This window comes from Salvelinus namaycush, chromosome 25 (genome assembly GCF_016432855.1).
Source record: "Salvelinus namaycush isolate Seneca chromosome 25, SaNama_1.0, whole genome shotgun sequence".
NCBI classification, from domain to species: Eukaryota; Metazoa; Chordata; class Actinopteri; order Salmoniformes; family Salmonidae; genus Salvelinus; species Salvelinus namaycush.
In genome coordinates, this window is record NC_052331.1 from 25,001,833 (window position 1) to 25,021,125 (window position 19,293).

General features: G+C 42.7%; 1 protein-coding gene across 1 annotated transcript; it reads right to left on the reverse strand.

Moving 5' to 3' along the window:
- Nucleotides 1-6,137: 6,137 nt before the first annotated feature.
- On the reverse strand, nt 6,138-18,487 carry LOC120019852 (double-stranded RNA-specific editase B2-like). The gene is made up of 10 exons (XM_038963266.1): nt 18,354-18,487; nt 17,872-18,254; nt 17,411-17,814; nt 13,113-13,236; nt 10,417-10,585; nt 9,325-9,476; nt 8,983-9,151; nt 8,689-8,870; nt 7,098-7,276; nt 6,138-6,425 (listed from the first exon to the last, which is right to left on the reverse strand). Exons 1-10 carry the CDS (start codon nt 18,485-18,487, stop codon nt 6,138-6,140), a joined length of 2,184 nt encoding a protein of 727 aa, XP_038819194.1.
- Nucleotides 18,488-19,293: the final 806 nt, after the last annotated feature.

A 19,293-nucleotide genomic window follows, 5' to 3' on the forward strand; every position in this document is an offset into this window, starting at 1 on the left:
TGTTAAATGAATTGTTCAGTCTTTTATCACCCAGTTGTCAGAAAACAGGCAAAGACCAATTAGATTATTCTAAAATTGCCAATTGACTCACTTTAATAAAAATATAAATTACTCTTACATTTGACATTCAATGATCTAGATAGAAAGTACTTCTGCATTACTATTAGCATTCAATCATTTTAGTCTGTGAGATGGTGTTGTCTGTTTTGTGTGGAAATAAATATCAAGCAATACGATTGCTTGTGGAAAGAGGAAATACATGAATATAACGTTTAATGTACTATGTGTTTATAGGTGTATGGGTGCAATTGTAACAGGGAAAATACTAACGAGAGTAAATTACTGTCAAAACTGTCTGTCCGCAAAAAAACTATTTTAATACTGTTATACTCTCAGAACGTGCAATGTTCTCTTTGAGCCACTAGATGTCCCTGCTCTCATGTTTCTCAGGGCCAGATTCACATTCTGTAGCTTACTTGCTCCCCAGTACTACAATGATAATTTCTCCAAAAATTACAAAGAAATACTTTGTAATACTGAATGTTTGAAAGGGTAAATGGTATTCAATGCAAGGAGACTACAAAAGGGGTGCTTAAGTGAGTAACTCAACAGGTGTAGGTGAAGGATTGCTAAAAGGGAAACAGGTTTATCTTTGGGCTACTGTATTGTTACTGTATATGACTGCACAGTGGAGGAAATAGAAGTGGAGGGGTATGTATACTACAAAGCAGGATCAAGGAGTTAGCCAGCTAATTTACTTAAATATTCTGAAATAACTTGTAATTTTACCATATTTTTCTCCGCAATTTCGTGATGGGGCGGCAGGTAGCCTAGCGTTGGACGAGTAACCGAAAGGTTGTTAGATCGAATCCCCGAGCTGACAAGGTAAAAATCAGTCGTTCTGCCCCTGAACAAGGCAGTTAACCCACTTTTCTTAGGCCATCATTGAAAATAAGATTTCTTTCTTAACTGACTTGCCTAGTTAAATAAAGGTAAAATATATATATATTTAAATATCCAGTTACGATCTTGTCTCATCGCTGCAACTCACCAACTGGCTCGGGAGAGGCCAAACACACAGCTCGCTTTTCTATCTGGTACAAGAAAAACCCTCGGATACGTAAAAGCCTATTGCAGAGATCTCGCCCCCAGGGTGGTCTAGCACTTCCAAACTTTCAATATTATTACTGGGCAGCTAATATAATAATCATTATAGATTGATGACAGAAATTCCTCATGTTGCAGGCCATAAATGGTTGACCTTAGGATGAAATCTATATGACCCCACCTCATTAGCTGCCTTACTCTACTCAAAACTAGCCGGGCTAGTTTGTGAAACATTCTCAAAAAAATCAGGAAATGGTTAAGGCGATCGTTTGCTCTCAGTGAATTTTCAACTTCTGCCCCGTTATTTAACAACCATACATTCTCTCCACCATTAGTAGACAGGGCGTTTCATATCTGGCCTGGAAAAGGGATCTCCTCACTAAACAATTTGTACATTGATATGAATTTTGCATCTTTTCAACAGGTAGTAAAAAAGTTCAATATTTCCAGATCCCATTTCTTTAGGTTAGGTACTGTGTAGTTTTGTATCTTCACACTCTAGTCACTTCCCATCACATCTACACATCCCTTCTAGACTGCTTTTAAAGTGAATCCTTATATCAAAGGGAGCATAGGTTTTGTCTATATGTTATTACATTTGCACAATCTGAAGTCCCTGGACTCTCTTAAGAACCAATGGGAAGAGGATATAGGTGAACAACAGAGTATGCTTCAGAGAATACATTCGTAATCTAAGACATGCTGTAATTCATTTTAAAATAGTTAATCGCCCGAATTGGTCAAAGGAAAAATTATCCAAGAAATAGATCCCACATGTGACTGATGTAAGCAGGCTCCTGATACTTTATTGCACATATTTTGGACATTCCTGAAATTATGCCCAGCCCTATGGGGCTCCTGGTCACGTCTGGCTGTGACACAGCCTGGGATCAAACCCCAGGCTCTAGTGGCACCTCAGCACTGCAATGCAGTGCCTTAGACCGCTGCTCCACTCAGGAGGCTGTTTCGATTTTTAGTTGAGAAAAGCTTGACATTGGCATGGCCTAATTGACTCAATCAAAAACACACATAGAACTTTAGCTTTCTTATTGAATCAGAATATCAATAGTTATTTCTGGTTGTTTCTCGAAGTTAGCTAGCTAACTCATTGATCCTGTTTTATAGTATACCCTTCAGGACTACATATTCGTTATGGTTAAGTCAGAGTGCACAGAAGCAATCCAGACAATTTTCTCTAGCCAAATTCCCTCACACTCACGACATACATGTGTTTCAAGTTTCTATGTTTATTTGTCATGTACACAGGATACAACAGGTGTAAACAGTACAGTGAAATGCTTACTCGCAAAGCTCTTTTGCAACAATGCACTATTCAATCAAGATGAGATAAATAATATAAAGTGTCTGTATGTGCACTTACAGTGCCTTCGGAAAGTATTCAGACTCCTTGATTTTTTCCACGTTTTGTTATGTTACAGACTTTTTTTTCTCATCAATCTACACACAATACCCCATAATGACAAAGCAAAAACAGGTTTTTAGAAATGTTTTCAAATGTGTGTATATATATATAAAAACGGATTACATTTACATACAGTACCAGTTAAAAGTTTGGACACCTACTCATTCCACAGTTTTTCTTATTTTTTTTTCTATTTGCTACATTGTAAAATAATAGTGAAGACATCAAAACTATGAAATAACACATATAGAATCATGTAGTAACTGAAAAAGTGTTAATCCTGGCTGCATTTCACATCCGTCCTTGATTGGGAGTCCCATAGGGCGGCACGCAATTGGCCCTGCATCGTCCGGGTTTGGCTGGGGTAGGCCGTCAGTGTAAATAAGAATTTGTTCTTAACTGACTTGCCTAGTTAAATAAAAATAAACAAATCCAAATATATTTTATATTTGAGATTCTTCAAAGTAGCCACATTTGCCTTGATGACAGCTTTGCAACCAGCTTCACGAGGTAGTCACCTGGAATGCATTTCAATTAACAGGTGTGTTTTGTTAAGTTAATTTGTGGAATTTCTTTCCTTAATGCGTTTGAGCCAATCAGTTGTGTTGTGACAAGGTAGGGTTGGTATACAGAAGATAGCCCTATTTGGTAAAAGACGAAGTCCATATTATGGCAAGAACAGCTCAAATAAACAAAGAGAAACAACAGTCCATCATTACTTAAAGACATGAAGGTCAGTCAATGCGGAACATTTTAAGAACTTTGAAAGTTTCTTCAAGCGCTGTGATGAAACTGGCCGTCATGAGGACCGCCACAGGAAAGGAAGACCCAGAGTTACCTCTGCTGCAGAGGATAAGTTCATTAGAGTTACCAGCCTCAGAAATTGCTTCACAGAGTTCAAATAACAGACACATCTCAACAACAACTGTTCAGAGGAGACTGCGTGAATCAGGCCTTCATAGTCAAATTGCTACAAAGAAACCACTACTAAAGGACACCAATAATAAGAAGAGACTTGCTTGGGCCAAGAAACACGAGCAATGGACATTAGACCGGTGGAAATCTGTCATTTTGGTCTGATGAGTCCAAATTTTAGATTTTTTGTTCCAACAGCCGTGTCTTTGTGAGACGCAGAGTAGGTGAACGGATGATCTCTGCATGTGTGGTTCCCACAGTGAAGCATGGAGGAGGAGGTGTGATGGCGTGGGGTAATATTGGTTTTCATTTTGTGATGTCATTAAAAACTGTATGGATGAAATACTGTAACTTGGAAAGTATATCCCCTTTACCTATCAAGTTTCCATCCAATACGTTGTGCATATAATATGACAAATTATGAAAGTATTTTTGTTAAGATATACATGTGATTTTAGGAGGTCTAAGATAATCTTTCTCCTATAAACTGTGCATAAGTAAGTAGCCACGCCCCAAGTGAGGTCAGAGAGCATGTCAGACTGATGGAGACATCCCATTTGGCCAGAGTGCCCAAAAAGCCTTGGTAACGAAATTAACATTAGACCACAAAAGTGTGGAGCGGTAGCTACATGTTTGAAATGGTTGGAACTTTGAACCTCAACACGAGGTGAAAAAATAAACTCACCTTCCTTTAGACCAGAGAGACGAAGAGCTGCAGCTCAAATTGGTCTGAATCCTGAATAATCAACACGAGGAGGAAGAAGCGACAAACACCCCTCTCAGACAATCATTGGTACAGCTGATTAGCTGAACTCTTCAAACCATCCCATCCTACTATGAGTCTCAAATCACCGTACGCTACTCTCATACCCCCACTGGAACCATCGGCACGGCTGGCTTATCTTCAAATAAGCAGCTTCAGAAGTGAATGGAAGAGTGAACTCTGTAGTTCTGTTCAGGACTACATGACAGACAAAGACACCCATACGTAAATACATTCATGATTTCTTATTCCAAACGAGCGGCGGTTCGTATGCAAACTATATGATTAATGTGAGTGTGTATTTTTGTCTCTATCTCCCTCTCCATGTCGTGGAGGTGTCAAAACCCCCACACCAGTGCCTTCCTCCCCTTTGCGGGTGAGAGAAGGTCTGGTTATTGTCAGCCATTGCCAATCTGATCTGATCCATTGTGATCCTCACAGGACAGTCATGACACTTGGCACACCTGTATTGGGGGAGTTTCCCCCATTCTTCTCTGCAGATCCTCTCAAGCTCTGTCAGGTTGGATGGGGAGCGTCGCTGCACAGCTATTTTCAGGTCTCTCCAGAGATGTTCGATGGGGTTCAAGTCCGGGCTCTGGCTGGGCCACTCAATTCAGAGACTTGTCCCGAAACCACTCCTGCGTTGTCTTGGCTGTGTGCTTAGGGTCGTTGTCCTGTTGGAAGGTGAACCTTCGCCCCAGTCTGAGGACCTGAGGGCTCTGGAGCAGGTTTTCATCAAGGATCTCTCTGTACTTTGCTCCATTCATCTTTGCCTCGATCCTGACTAGTCTCCATGTCCCTGCCACTGAAAAACACCCCCACAGCATGATGCTGCCACCACCAATCTTCACCATAGGGATGGTGCCAGGTTTCCTCCAGACATGACGCTTGGTATTCAGGCCAAAGAGTTCAATCTTGGTTTCATCAGACCAGAGAATCTTGTTTTTGAGTCTTTAGGTGCCTTTTGGCAAACTCCAAGCGGGCTTTCATGTGCCTTTTACTGAGGGTTGGCTTCCGTCAAGCCACTCTACCATAAAGGCTTGATTGGTGGAGTGCTGCAGAGATGGTTGTCCTTCTGGAAGGTTCTCCCATCTCCACAGAGGAACTCTAGAGCTCTGTCAGGTTGACCATTGGGTTCTTGGTTACCTCCCTGACCAAGGCCCTTCTCCCCCAATTGCTCAGTTTGGCCGGGTGGCCAGCTCCAGGAAGAGTCTTGGTGGTTCCAAACTTCTTTCATTTAAGAATGATGGAGGCCACTGTGTTCTTGGGGACCTTCAATGCTGCAGAAATGTTTTGGTGCCCTTTCCCAGATCTGTACCTCGACACAATCCTGTCTCGGGGGTCTACGGACAACTCCTTCGACCTCATGACTTGGTTTTTGCTCTGACATGCACTGTCAACTGTGGGACCTTATATAGACATGTGTGTGTGCCTTTCCAAATCATGTTCAATCAATTGAATTTACCACAGGTGGACTCCAATCAAGTTGTAGAAACATCTCAAGGATGATCAATGGAAACAGGATGCACCTGAGCTCAATTTCGAATCTCATAGCAAAGGGTCTGAATACTTATGTAAATAAGGTATTTCTGTTTCTATTTTTCATAAATTTGCAACAATTTCTAAAACCTGTTTTTGCCTTGTCATTATGGGTTATTGTGTGTAGATTGCTGAGGATTTTTATTTATTTAAATCATTTTAGAATAAGGCTGTAACGTAATAAAATGTGGAAAAAGTCAAAGGGTCTGAATACTTTCCCGAAAGCACTATGTGCTGTTCCTATCGTGGTGACATTCTATTTTACAACCTCTTAGTTACCATGATTGGAACAGCTTGTGTGTGTGTGTCTGAGTCTGCGGTGTGTGTGTCTGCGTGTGAGGGAATTTGGCTAAAGAAAATTCCCTGGACTGCTTCTTCTAGAAGAACCCCTCACACCCTGCTCTGGAAATGCTCCTGTTCTGGTGGTTTCCTGTTCCAGATGCCCAGACCTGCCTCCTGCAGCGAGACGACAAACTTCTGCCTGGCTCTCTGGTAGGCCCCTGCTGCCATCTTAGCTCCACAGTACGTCTTCATGGCCTCCTCCATTGTCTTCCGACAGGTGTCGTCACTCCTAGGCGACACTCGTCCCTCAACCGACCGTGCAGACAGAGTCGTTGTGCTATCTGACATAAGAAATAGGGACTCCTCTACATCCAATACTCCTCCTGGACTGCTAAGCTGAGTAGATGGAGACAGTAAGAAAGGGTTAATAAAATACACCACCCAGACAGAATAAAACCTAATGAGCCAACATAAACTGCAAACTTCAACAGCTGGGCTATCTCTTCCATTTAAATTTCACCAAACAAATTAACATTCTGTGGACTTTGCTTTATATTCCCTATTGCTCTGTCTCTCTCCCTCTCTACAAAAACATATTTAATGGACTACAGCCAGGATGGATTTTTAGATGACTGTGTTTATTCTTGCATGTGATACTGAGTGCAGGAAGCCTTTTCTGTGGGAAGCTACTCAAATGCTTTTCTAAATAATTATGACTCTGTAATGTCATCAAAATTTAACCGCTGCCATTTGGAACAGTGGAACGCGCTGCCACATACATATTTAATTTCACGATGGAAATGAAACTGTACTTTAAAAACATTGTCATAATAATTAGCATTAGATGGACACAGAAAGATGGATCACATCTGCATTTTAATGAAGATTGGTCTTTTCTACTATCTGCAGTAAGCAAATAATTTGTTAATACCTTTATCCAATACATACTGTACAATAGAGCTTCTGCTTGCAGCAAAATGGATGTGTCAAACTACCCTAGTAGTCTACTATGCAGGGAATAGGGTGCCAATTGGGATGCAATCTACAGCTTCCCTATGCGTAACTAACCTGGTGGTGTAGTCTCTCCCAGCGAGTGAAGAAGGATCTCTTGCAGAGTCTGGATGGTGTCCCTGAGTCTTTCCTGCCAGTGGAGACATCCACCACCTCCAGCTCTCCGTCTCCAGCACTCCAGTTCACACTGAAGCTGGGGGACTTCCCTGGCTGCCGACCCTCACTGCTGCTGAGGCCTGGAGACCACACAGAGACCAGACTGGGGTCAGGACTCAGTGAGAGCCGAGAGGATGGGCAGGTACATACATAACATGCACTATTCAGATGCCAGAATAGAGGCATAACCTTAGAGGAAGAGACAGGGCCATGAAAAGTGTCTGGAAGAACAAGCTGTTTGTCCTGGGAGGGAACATCTCCACCAGGCCTCCTCCTAACATTTATCTTTGTCAAGTCTCTAACACTAAGTAGTCTACTGCCAAATGAACTGACTCATGGACATGTAATGTGAACCTAAATATCTGAAGTAACCACATCTCTTATATCTGGGTGACTTACAGCCGATTGGACAAGGGGCGTGACTTACAGCCGAGGAGCAGTCTATTGTGTCTATAGGACGAGGGCAGGGGGCGTGACTTACAGCCGAGGAGCAGTCTATTGTGTCTATAGGACGAGGGCAGGGGGCGTGACTTACAGCCGAGGAGCAGTCTATTGTGTCTATAGGACGAGGACAGGGGGAGTGACTTACAGCCGAGGCGCAGCCTATTGTGTCTATAGGATGAGGGCAGGGGGGCGTATCTTACAGCCGAGGAGCAGTCTATTGTGTCTATATGACGAGGGCAGGGGGGCGTATCTTGCAGCCTATTGTGTCTATATGACGAGGGCAGGGGGACGTATCTCACAGCCGAGGAGCAGTCTATTGTGTCTATAGGATGAGGGCAGGGGGCGTATCTTACAGCCGAGGAGCAGTCTATTGTGTCTATAGGATGAGGGCAGGGGGGCGTATCTTACAGCCGAGGCGCAGCCTATTGTGTCTATAGGATGAGGGCAGGGGGCGTATCTTACAGCTGAGGAGCAGTCTATTGTGTCTATATGACGAGGGCAGGGGGGCGTATCTTGCAGCCTATTGTGTCTATAGGACGAGGGCAGGGGGCGTGACTTACAGCCGAGGAGCAGTCTATTGTGTCTATAGGACGAGGGCAGGGGGCGTGACTTACAGCCGAGGAGCAGTCTATTGTGTCTATAGGATGAGGGCAGGGGGGCGTATCTTACAGCCGAGGAGCAGTCTATTGTGTCTATAGGATGAGGGCAGGGGGGTGTATCTTACAGCTGAGGAGCAGTCTATTGTGTCTATATGACGAGGGCAGGGGGCGTATCTTACAGCCGAGGAGCAGCCTATTGTGTCTATAGGACGAGGGCAGGGGGCGTGACTTACAGCCGAGGAGCAGTCTATTGTGTCTATAGGAGGAGGGCAGGGGGTGTGACTTACAGCCGGGGAGTAGTCTATTGTGTCTATAGGACGAGGGCAGGGGGTGTGACTTACAGCCGGGGAGTAGTCTATTGTGTCTATAGGACGAGGGCAGGGGGCGTGACTTACAGCCGAGGAGCAGTCTATTGTGTCTATAGGAGGAGGGCAGGGGGCGTGACTTACAGCCGAGCAGTAGCTTGTTGCGTCTATAGGACGAGGGCAGAGGGGCGATGTGCCCCATGCGTCGTGCCATGGTCCTTCCCAGGTGACCCGTGTGGCACAGGCTGCCCACTGTGAGGCTGTGGAGGTACACCGGCTCCACCAGGTGAGACAGGAGAGAGCCCTGGAGACCTAGAATATTCCACCTGGAGACACAAACAATGAGGCTAGAGACCAAGCAGACAAGCCCCCTTTTACACAGTATGTTATACTTTTGTGACTCAGTGGGAAAGTTCTCACTGTCTATCTGGAGCTCACCTGGCAATTTTATCTGTGCAGGACATGGTTACGGGAGGTTCCCTCGGCAACCCCCTGTCCCATTTCTGATTGGCTCTCAGTACGCTGACAGGAAGTGTACCCTCACCGCCTTCCATCTTCATCCTCAGATGGCAGCGCAACTTCCTCACAAATCTATACCCGCTCTGGTCTGGGAGAGGAGACAATTGATATAATGCTAAGTTTCTCTACAGAGCACAGTACAGACAGGTGGAGCATTTAAAGTATGGCCTTAATGTAACTGTGCATTCCGCATAATTCAGTCTTGTTGACTGTGAGTATGAATGAAATTAAAATCAACTAACAAATGTCAATATTTCTTACGTGTAGCTGTGATCTCGTAGGGACAGTTGAGGCGTGCGTCCCCGCAGGGCGATGAACTCACATACATATGGAACAGAATACCGTCTCTCAGTCTGTATACTGACTCTTTGTCTCGCACAAAAATCGACTGCTCCAAACTGCCTGGCCGGTTGCTAAACAAGGAAATTGTGTTATGATCATTTTGAGTATGAACTTTTTAAGAAGTGGTAACTTGTAGCCAGGGGCCTTAATTGGGTATAAAAGCCTAGCTCAACACCAACAATATAAAATAGGCTACTAAAATCATTCCAATCTTGATTGAAAGGCAAATGCAATTTATAGGAATTAGAGGCTGATTTTAGGACCATGCGGGAGGAGAGGCTGTTAGTGATTTAGAAAATGCGCATCGACAGTGCTGCAGAGAACGGGACTCGCAACTTCGCCGTAGCTGGATTGAAGTGGGGTATTTTGAGGGAATCTCGCAGGGAACAGCGCAACTTTTTCTCAAAACAGTTCACACTGTAGTAAATGGCTTTGGCTCACCCACCCTCAGCGCCCTTGTTACTTTGTCGTACCCTAGGTTTAGCTGAAATGACGCACCTGTGTGTAGCCTAATCACCCAGATAGATATTTTGAGATGAAATGGGATTTTTATGTTCAACATTTCTCTACTTCAATCATCCTTGTGCACTTGATGTTGGTGGGAATACACATTTAATTATTAAGGTATTTAAAAAGAACCTCTAGTACAAAATGATACTAGAGGTGATTTTGAAGTGATGGTTCAGGGGCATAACAGAACAGTTACATGAAGTGGCTCTTTTTAAAATGGCACCAAAACATCAGCGCAGATAGGTAATAGCTGATATTACATTGTTCACTTGTAACTTAAATTCAAAGATACAAAAGCAAAGATTCTTCAACTTCATCCTCAGGGCTAAGGCCTTGATTGCATCCCAAATTACACCCTATTCCCTTTATAGGGCACTACTTTTAACCAGAGCCCAGGGCCCTAATCAAAAGTAGTGCACAACATAGGTAATAGGGTGCCAGTTGGAATGCAACCCCTTGTGTACAGATACAGTGTATGACCGTATGTATACAGTATATTACCAGAGGAAAAGCTCCAGTTGGGCATAGAGGAAGCGGAGGAAAGCCCTCCTGGTGGTGACCTCAGCATGGCAGTCATTAACCGCCCATCCCTGGTCACTGACACACTCTCCACTGATACACTTGGTCCCTGTCCCCAAAGACACCACCTGGGCTCGCCTCAGATCAAAACCTGACCACAATAGGAGACAAAAGGTCCTCTTACTAACCAACAACAAACAAAAATCAGCACAGTACACCTATACAATAGATTTGTGAGTATCTAAATGATACCCAATTCCCTATATAGTGCACTGTTTTTTTGTTTTACTTATTTGGACCCTATGGGGCCTGGCCAAAAGTAGTGCACTACATAGGGAATCGAATAGGGTGACATTTGGGATACAACCCAACTCTTGTCTTTTTGGATATCAGTTACAGTAATTTGGCCTCAGACACAGGAACACTCTCTACAAAGAACTTCATCTAATTAAAATATTACTGTAAAGATGGCAAAATAAATGGCTTCTGAATAAGAAATGACTCTAACAGGACAGAATATAATGCACCAGTCTCCTACTATATTGTTGTCTTGTTACAGCACCTCATGAAATATTTACAAAGACGTAATGACAGTCTTATCTCATCAATGGTAGTGGTATAAAGCTGCATCTTGTGTTGCAGAGCAAGCTGAGCAACTGCTTATTTTACTGTGAGGAATTCTATATGAATGAGCTGGCAGGGATTCCTTTTGGATTCACTGCCCTTTGGGGCAGCATTACCTGGGAAGCACTGTGCCCATAGAATTAGAATGAATAGAAAGTAATTCATTCTAATTCTATGGTTGTGCCCACGCTCTCATCTTAGGTATTCTATTAGATCCGGGGAGCTCTACTGTTTTTGAAGGAGAGTTTCCCATGCTGGCTTCAACTGAAGTCGCTTATGTGCACTCCCAGTCGACTGGCTTACTGTGCTCTATACAGACCTATATTCAAAGGCATTTGATTAATTTACGACTTCTGCTGGTATCTACAGTTGTATAGGTAGAGATTTTATTTTTAAATTGGACTTGTTGAATATTTTACTACCATATTAAAAGTCAATGAAATGTGTCATCATGGTTGCATCCCAAATTGGCTCTGGTTAAAAGTAGTGCATTATACAGTACCAGTCAGTACTCATTCAAGGGTTTTTCCTTATTTTTTACTATTTTCTACATTGTGGAATAATAGTGAAGACATCAAAACTATGAAATAACACATATGGAATCATGTAGTAACTAAAAAAGTTTTAAACAAATCAAAATGTATTTTATATTTGAGATTCTTCAAAGTAGCCACCCTTTGCCTTGACAACATCTTTGCACACTCTTGAAATTCTCTTAACCAGCTTAATCTGGAATGCTTTTCCAGTAGTCTTGAAGGGGTTCCCACATATGCTGAGCACTTGTTGGCACATATGCTGAGCACTCAATTGGGTTGAGGTTGGGTGACTGTGGGGGCCAGGTCATCTGATGCAGCACTCCATCACTCTCCTTTTTGGTCAAATAGCCCTTACACAGCTTGGAGGTGTGTTGGGTCATTGTCCTGTTGAAAAACGAATGATAGTCCCACTATGCGCAAACCAGATGGGATGGCATATCGCTGCAGAATGCTGTGTTAGCCATGCTAGAATTCTAAATAAATCACTGACAGTGTCACCAGCAAACACCATCACACCTCCTCCTCCATGCTTCCCTGTGGAAACCACACATGCAGAGATCATCCGTTCACCTACTCTGCGTCTCACAAAGACACGGCGGTTGGAACCAAAAATCTCAAATATGGACGCATCAGACTAAAGGACAGATTTTCACCGGTCTAATGTCCATTGCTCGTGTTTCTTGGCCCAAGCAAGTCTCTTCTTCTTATTGGTGTCCTTTAGTAGTGGTTTCTTTGCAGCAAATCGACCATGAAGGCCTGATTCACGCAGTCTCCTCTAAACAGTTGATGTGTCTGTTACTTGAACTCTGTGAAGCATTTATTTGGGCTGCAATCTGAGGTGCAATTAACTCTAATGAACTTATTCTCTGCAGCAGAAGTAACTCTGGGTCTTCCTTTCCTGTGGCAGTCCTCATGAGAGCCAGTTTCATCATAGAGCTTGATAGTTTTTGCGACTGCACTTGAAGAAACTTTCAAAGTTCTTTACATTTTCTGCATTGACTGACTTAAAGTAATGATGGACAGTCATTTTCCTTTGCTTATTTGAGCTGTTCTTGCCATTATATGGGCTTGGTCTTTTACCAAATAGGGCTATCTTCTGTATATCACCCATACCTTGTCACAACACAACTGATTGGCTCAAACGCATTAAGAAGGAAAGAAAATCCACAAATTAAATTTTAACAAGGCACACCTGTTAATAGAAATGCATTCCAGGTGACAACCTCATGAAGCTGGTTGAGAGAACGCAAGAGTGTGCAAAGCTGTCATCAAGGCAAAGAGTGGCTACTTTGAAGAATCTCAAATATAAAATATATTTTGATTTATTTAACACTTTTGTGGTTACTACGTGTTTTCATATGTGTTATTTCAAAGTTATGATGTTTTCACTATTATTCTACAATGTATAAAATAGTAAAAATGATGAAAAACCCTTGACTGAATAGGTGTGTCCAAACTTTTGACTGGAACTGTATATATAGGGAATAGGGTGCCATTTGGACACAGTCCATAGCCTACCTCTGGTCATTACGATGCCTGCCAGTACTTTGTGACGTCTGTGCGACTGGGAGGTAGTGCAGCAACAGTCAGCCAGCTCACTGTGTTTCTCTCTCACCAAGTGGAAGATATACTCTGCAAAGCACTGTTATCACACAAGTGGATGGATCACTGACAAATCAAACAGACAGCGGCCAAGATAACATTTATGTTCACATCCACATAAACACCCACATAGTGGAGCAAACAAACGTTTACCTACCAAAACAACCAGATAATAGTTGACATTATCCCATATGGGCTCTGGTCAAAAGTAGTGCATTATATAGGGGCTCCTAAGTGGTGCAGCGGTCTAAGGCACTGCATCTCAGTGCAAGAGGCGACACTACAGTCCCTGGTTCGAATCTAGGCTGAATCACATCCGACTGTGATTGGGAGTCCCATAGGGCGGCGCACAATTGGCCCAGCATTGTCTGGGGTAGGCCGTCATTGTAAATAAGAAGTTGTTCTTAATAAATCTTCTTCAGGATTGGTGGGTCCTCCACGGGACGGTTGAGCTAACGTAGGCTAATGCAATTAGCATGAGGTTGTAAGTAACAAGAACATTTCCCAGGACATAGACTAATCTGATATTGGCAGAAAGCTTAAATTCTTGTTAATCTAACTGCACTGTCCAATTTACAGTAGCAATTACAGTGAAATAATACTATGCTATTGTTTGAGGAGAGTGCACAGTTTTGAACTTGAAAAGTTATTAATAAACAAATTAGGCACATTTGGGCAGTCTTGATACACAATTTTGAACAGAAATACAATGGTTCATTGGATCAGTCCAAAACGTTGCACGTACACTGCTGCAATCTATTGTCCAAAGTCGAAATTGCACCTGGGCTGGAATAATACATTATGGCCTTTCTCTTGCATTTCAAAGATGATGGTACAAAAAAATACAAAACAACGGTTTGTTTTTTCTTTGTATTATCTTTTACCAGATCTAATGTGTTATATTATCCTACATTCCTTTCACATTTCCACAAACTTCAATGTGTTTCCTTTCAAATGGTATCAAGAATATGTATATCCTTGCTTCAGGGCTTGAGCTACAGGCAGTTACATTTGGGTATGTCATTTTAGGCAAAAATTGAAAAGAAGGGGTGGATCCTTAATTAACTGACTTACCTAGTTAACTAAATGTTAAATAAAAAAAGATGTCTCAGGGAGAGTTGACAAAGAAGAAACCTCTGTCAGATTTATTGAAAGCACTGTCACAGGGTTCATCCTAAATGGTACCCTATTCCCTATATATATATTTTTACCTTTATTTAACTAGGCAAGTCAGTTAAGAACAAATTCTTACTTACAATGATGGCCTACCCCGGACAACGCTGGGCCAATAGTGCGCCACCCTATGGGACTCTCAATCACAGCCAGATGTGATGCAGCCTGGATTCAAACCAGGGACTGTGGTGACTGAGATGCAGTGCCTTAGACCGCTGTGCCACTCGGGAGACATACTGGACATACATTATTACATGAGCATTATATGCTAAGTATATCTCAGAATAATGAGATATTGACAATATTTAGTAGCTAGTTGATTACCAATAATAATTAAGAGGCTAACTCATCCACATAATTTACATAATTCATACAATACATAATAATTCAAGTTATCGTCCCACCCATCCCCTGATATCAAGCTTGGAGAGATGAATGGAAAGGAAATATGTTGTCTAAATGGGGATGCACAAGGTCATGTGTAATGATGCATAATGAGCGTGTTAAATAATTATCTGTCAGATTAATATGCTCTTCACACCTCCCGCTCTTAATTTCAATCTCCTTCAGTCTGGGGCTCCTCCTTGATCACTAATAGGCTGTGATGATAATGTTCATTAAGGTGTCTAGCTAGATGCCTGACTTTGAGGCACTTTTTGGAGGGCTAGGGATCAGTCTGATGAAAAACCCAGGATGTGTCCAAAAACCCAGGTGATGCCATCCTGAACGGTTACATCACTGCCTGGTATGGCAACTGCTCGGCATCTGACTGTAAGGCGCTACAGAGGGTAGTGCCAACGGCCCAGTACTTCACTGGGGCCAAGCTCCCTGCCATCCAGGACCTATATAATGTCAGTGGTGTCAGAGGAAATCCCATAAAATTGTCAGAGACTCCAGTCACCCAAGTCATAGACTGTTTTCTCTGCTACCGCACGGCAAGCGGTACCGGAGCGCCAAGTCTAGGACCAAAAGGCTCCTCAACAGCTTCTACTCCCAAGCCATTAGACTGCTGAACAATTCATAAAATCGCCACTGGACAATTTACATCGACCCCCCCCCCCCCCCCCCCCTTTTTGTACACTGCTGCTACTCGCTGTTTGTTTGTTACCTATGCATAGTCACTTCGCCCCCACCTACATGTACAGATTACATCAACTAGCCTGAACCCCTGCACACTGACTCAGTACCGGTGCCCCCTGTACATAGCCTCGTTATTCTTATTGTGTTACTTTTTATACTTACTTTTTATTTTAGTCTACTTGGTAAATATTTTCTTCCTCTTGAACTGCACTGTTGGTTAAGGGCTTGCAAGCATTTCACGGTAAAGTCTACACTTGTATTCGGCGCATGTGACAAATAAAGTCTGATTTGATTTCTTAAGTAATTTTTCCTCAATTCCTTGCATCCTCTCTCCTCACGTCCTTCTCAAATTGGAGAAGAAGTTCAGAAGGGAGGGATTTTAGATCTTCTCCTCCAATACGTTTGAGAAGGAGATGAGGAGATAGGATGCAAGGAATCAAGGAAAGACTATTTGAGATAGAGACAGTTTGTCTGCTAGTAGCCAAACAAGAGCCTATGTCTTGTGGACAAACTCTCCATCAGCCATGGTAAAGCTTGCCTTCCTTTCCATTGACATGTCACACTCATGGAACTAAACTTCTGGGACAAATCGACTTACATTCTGAAAGCACCCAGATGAAAAAATACTACAGTTTAGTATAGAATTCTGTAGTACATACTGAAGTATCGCTCGATCATGTATAGTACTTACTACAGAATGTTGTAGTAGTAGAATACTACAGTATTATCCGCAAAAAAACACTGTAGTAAATACTACAGTAATGTCTGCAAAAACACAGGTTTAGGAAAATTAGCTTTTTGAGTATCCTCAAGGAGAAAGCCTCCACTTCTATGTCAAAGATAATAAAACAAAAACACTGTAGTAAATACTACAGTAATGTCTGTAAAAACACCACATTAAATACTACACTAGATTACATTCAGCAAAAACACTACAGTAAATACTACAGTACACTGCAATCCGCAAAAGCACTACATTAATTACTTTAGTATATACTACAGTTCTTTTACTATAGTATTTATACTATAGTTAACTGTAAATACTACAGTATACTACAGTAAATACTATAGTATTCACTGTAGTGTTTCTGCAGATTTTAGGCCGCAAAAACACTACAGTGAATACTACAGTAAAGTCTGCAAAAACACTATGGTGAATACCATAGTATTTATACCATAGTGTACTATTGTATTTTTGTATGTGTGCATAGCAGAAAAAGATGACAAGAGGTGCAGCTTTTCTGAGGCCAGACAGACATAACAGGGTTGTTTAGCTGCTGTGGTTGGGCATGCAGGACAGGACATCGTTAGTCCTTAGGCTCCTGGACATGGAAGGCATATTGATACGATACACTTCATTTGGTGGCAGTCAGAGCACCTCAGACAAATTCAGTAGGACCATTTAAAAGATGGGATGGATGCTCATACTGCAGCTATATAGTCAAAGGACAAGATATGTCCAATAATCCTGTTCAACCTGGGCACTTCAAAGAGGATGTGAATGAAATCGAGGCATAAACAATGTAATGCACTGTGATTGTTATATCCAACTTACAGCAAATGTAAACACTGTATCTCAACATTATATTTATTTTAGAAAATACTGAATATCAGTCAAAATTGAATATACAGGCTTGACCACGATTGCAAAATGACTTAAGATTAACAATTCTATCTTCCCATAGCAATATAAAATAGTAGAATTTCCCTTCCAACTCAGAACCCTTAAAGTGGTTCAATTGGCCCTTTATCTACTTCCCCAGAGTCAGATGAACTTGTGGATATCATTTTTATGTCTCTGCATCCAGTATGAAGGAAGTTAGAGGTAGTTTTGCGAGCCAATGTTAACTAGCGTTAGCGCAATGACAGGAAGTCTATGGGTATCTACTAGTTAATCTGACTCTGGGGAAGTAGATAAAGGGCCTCCCGAAGTATCCCTTTAAGTTAGTAATGGTACTCACCTGAGATAGCTGTGCGCTCTTGGCCCAGCTGGCAGTATTGCTGATGCTCCTCTCAGGACCCAGACTGATGTTAAACAGGTCCTGTAGGGCTGAGGCTGCTGCCTCGGCTTTAGCCAGCCTCTTACTGCGCCCACAGCCCTCAAATACCCTTCCATCCACCCGTACTGCCATCACAAAGCTCCTGATCGGCCTGCCTTTCTTTCTCTCTGTCAGGCAGACGTACCTCAAGCCTGGCATTAACTCATTGAGCAGAGCCACGGGCCTCAGTTCCCCGACGATAGCGGAACCGATCCTCTGCCTCTTCTGATTGTCTGAGGACATCAGGTCAAGGGTCAGGCGCACTAGTCTCCCATGGTTACAGATACTGGAGAGCAACTCCTGTCCCTTTTTCACTGTTCTGTAGAGTTGTCCTTGTGCTGGTGGTTCCTCGAACTGCAACTCCTTTCCCCCTGTTCTGTGATTAAAGATTTGGTCTTCCTGTGCTTCTGGCTGAAACTCCTTGAAGAGCGTGTCGGGGACGAGATCGGCCTGATCTGAGGTGAAGTCTGTTGGTGCTGTGGTGTTGATGAAGTTGAGGTTTCCCATGGTGATGTGAGCCTGATGGGCGTTGGGGAACTGGATGAAGGACCTAAGAGCAAGCTCTGCTGCCCTCATCTTAGCCTTCTTCTTGGTGGGGCCTCGGCCCTCGAACCTGAGACCGTTGACCTCTACTCCTACAGCGAACACAGGGGCGTGAACTGGCCCTGTCTGAGACACTATCTCATACTGTAGACCTGGTCTCAGCTCATTCAAATGCACCAGGGCATTCTTCTTTGTGACAGACCAGGAAGTCATCATTGTCTTCTGACAGGTGGCATCACTCCCACGCGACGCTCGTCCCCCAACCCACCGCGCAGACGGAGTCGTGGCGCTATCTGACGTGAGACAATGGGCCGTCCTCTTACAGATCAACTGGAGTTCGTAGAGAAGCCTGTCTTTTCCTTCCACCAATGGCTGCTTCCTCTGTAGAGCAGTAGTCCTGGAGAGCCCTCTGGAGATGTCAGTGTAAAGAGCTGATGGATGATGTGCAGGTACCATGGTACAGTCCACTGTCGTCTTTCTTTTGGAGATGTCAGTGCAAAGAGCTGATGATGGATGATGTCCAGGTTGTAGTATGGTGGAATAGTCCACTTGGTTTCTGCTGTCGCGGTTCTCCTTCACCTCAACGCTGCTGGTACCTGTTCCCGAATCAAGTCCAGAACAAACATAGTTGAGGAAACCTTTATGATTTGTCACATTTGGTTGATGAGATTTTCAAAAAAAGGAAACTACTGGACATGGGAGAGCTTAGCAAAAGGTTACGGGGGTGGGATGACCTGAAATATACTGCTTTTACAAAATGTGATGCTGTTTTCAAATGAATCACAATACCTTGCTCTTGTTAAAGTTTTTAGAATTGATAAACTGATACATTGCTGGTGTGCTACTCTGATTGAAATGTGGTGTGAGTGAATAGCATGGAAAGGGAAATATATAAATAAATTACTTGAAGTGTCTCCATGGTCTCTTGATGTTGTTGTCCCAATATCTCTAAACTTCATGGGGCCGATGAAAGATGACAACATACTTGTTCTCTCTGAAACACAACAGAGACAGGCAGTTACTGGGGAATCCACACAAAACATGACAAACCCCAGATATGTTAACCCACATAAGAGAGTATTTTCAGCACCATTATGTCATCTCCAAAATAGTTTCTGTCATGATGGAAGAGGGTTAGATATAGATTCATATAATGTACATATGAAATACCTCTACTGTATGATCTATATTGAGCTCCATATATTCAGAGCCCAAATATTATTTCCAGAAAAAAAAAAAAAAAGTTATGAAATGGACTGAAG

Excerpts from the sequence above, each read along its gene's own strand:
- LOC120019852 (XM_038963266.1), bottom strand. The coding sequence starts at position 18,487 with ATGGTACCTGCACATCATCCATCAGCTCTTTACACTGACATCTCCAGA. Across the intron at positions 9,477-10,416 it reads CAACTGGAGCTTTTCCTCTG|CAACCGGCCAGGCAGTTTGG; the intron begins GTAATATACTGT and ends TTCCTTGTTTAG. Across the intron at positions 9,152-9,324 it reads CTACGAGATCACAGCTACAC|ACCAGAGCGGGTATAGATTT; the intron begins GTAAGAAATATT and ends CTCCTCTCCCAG.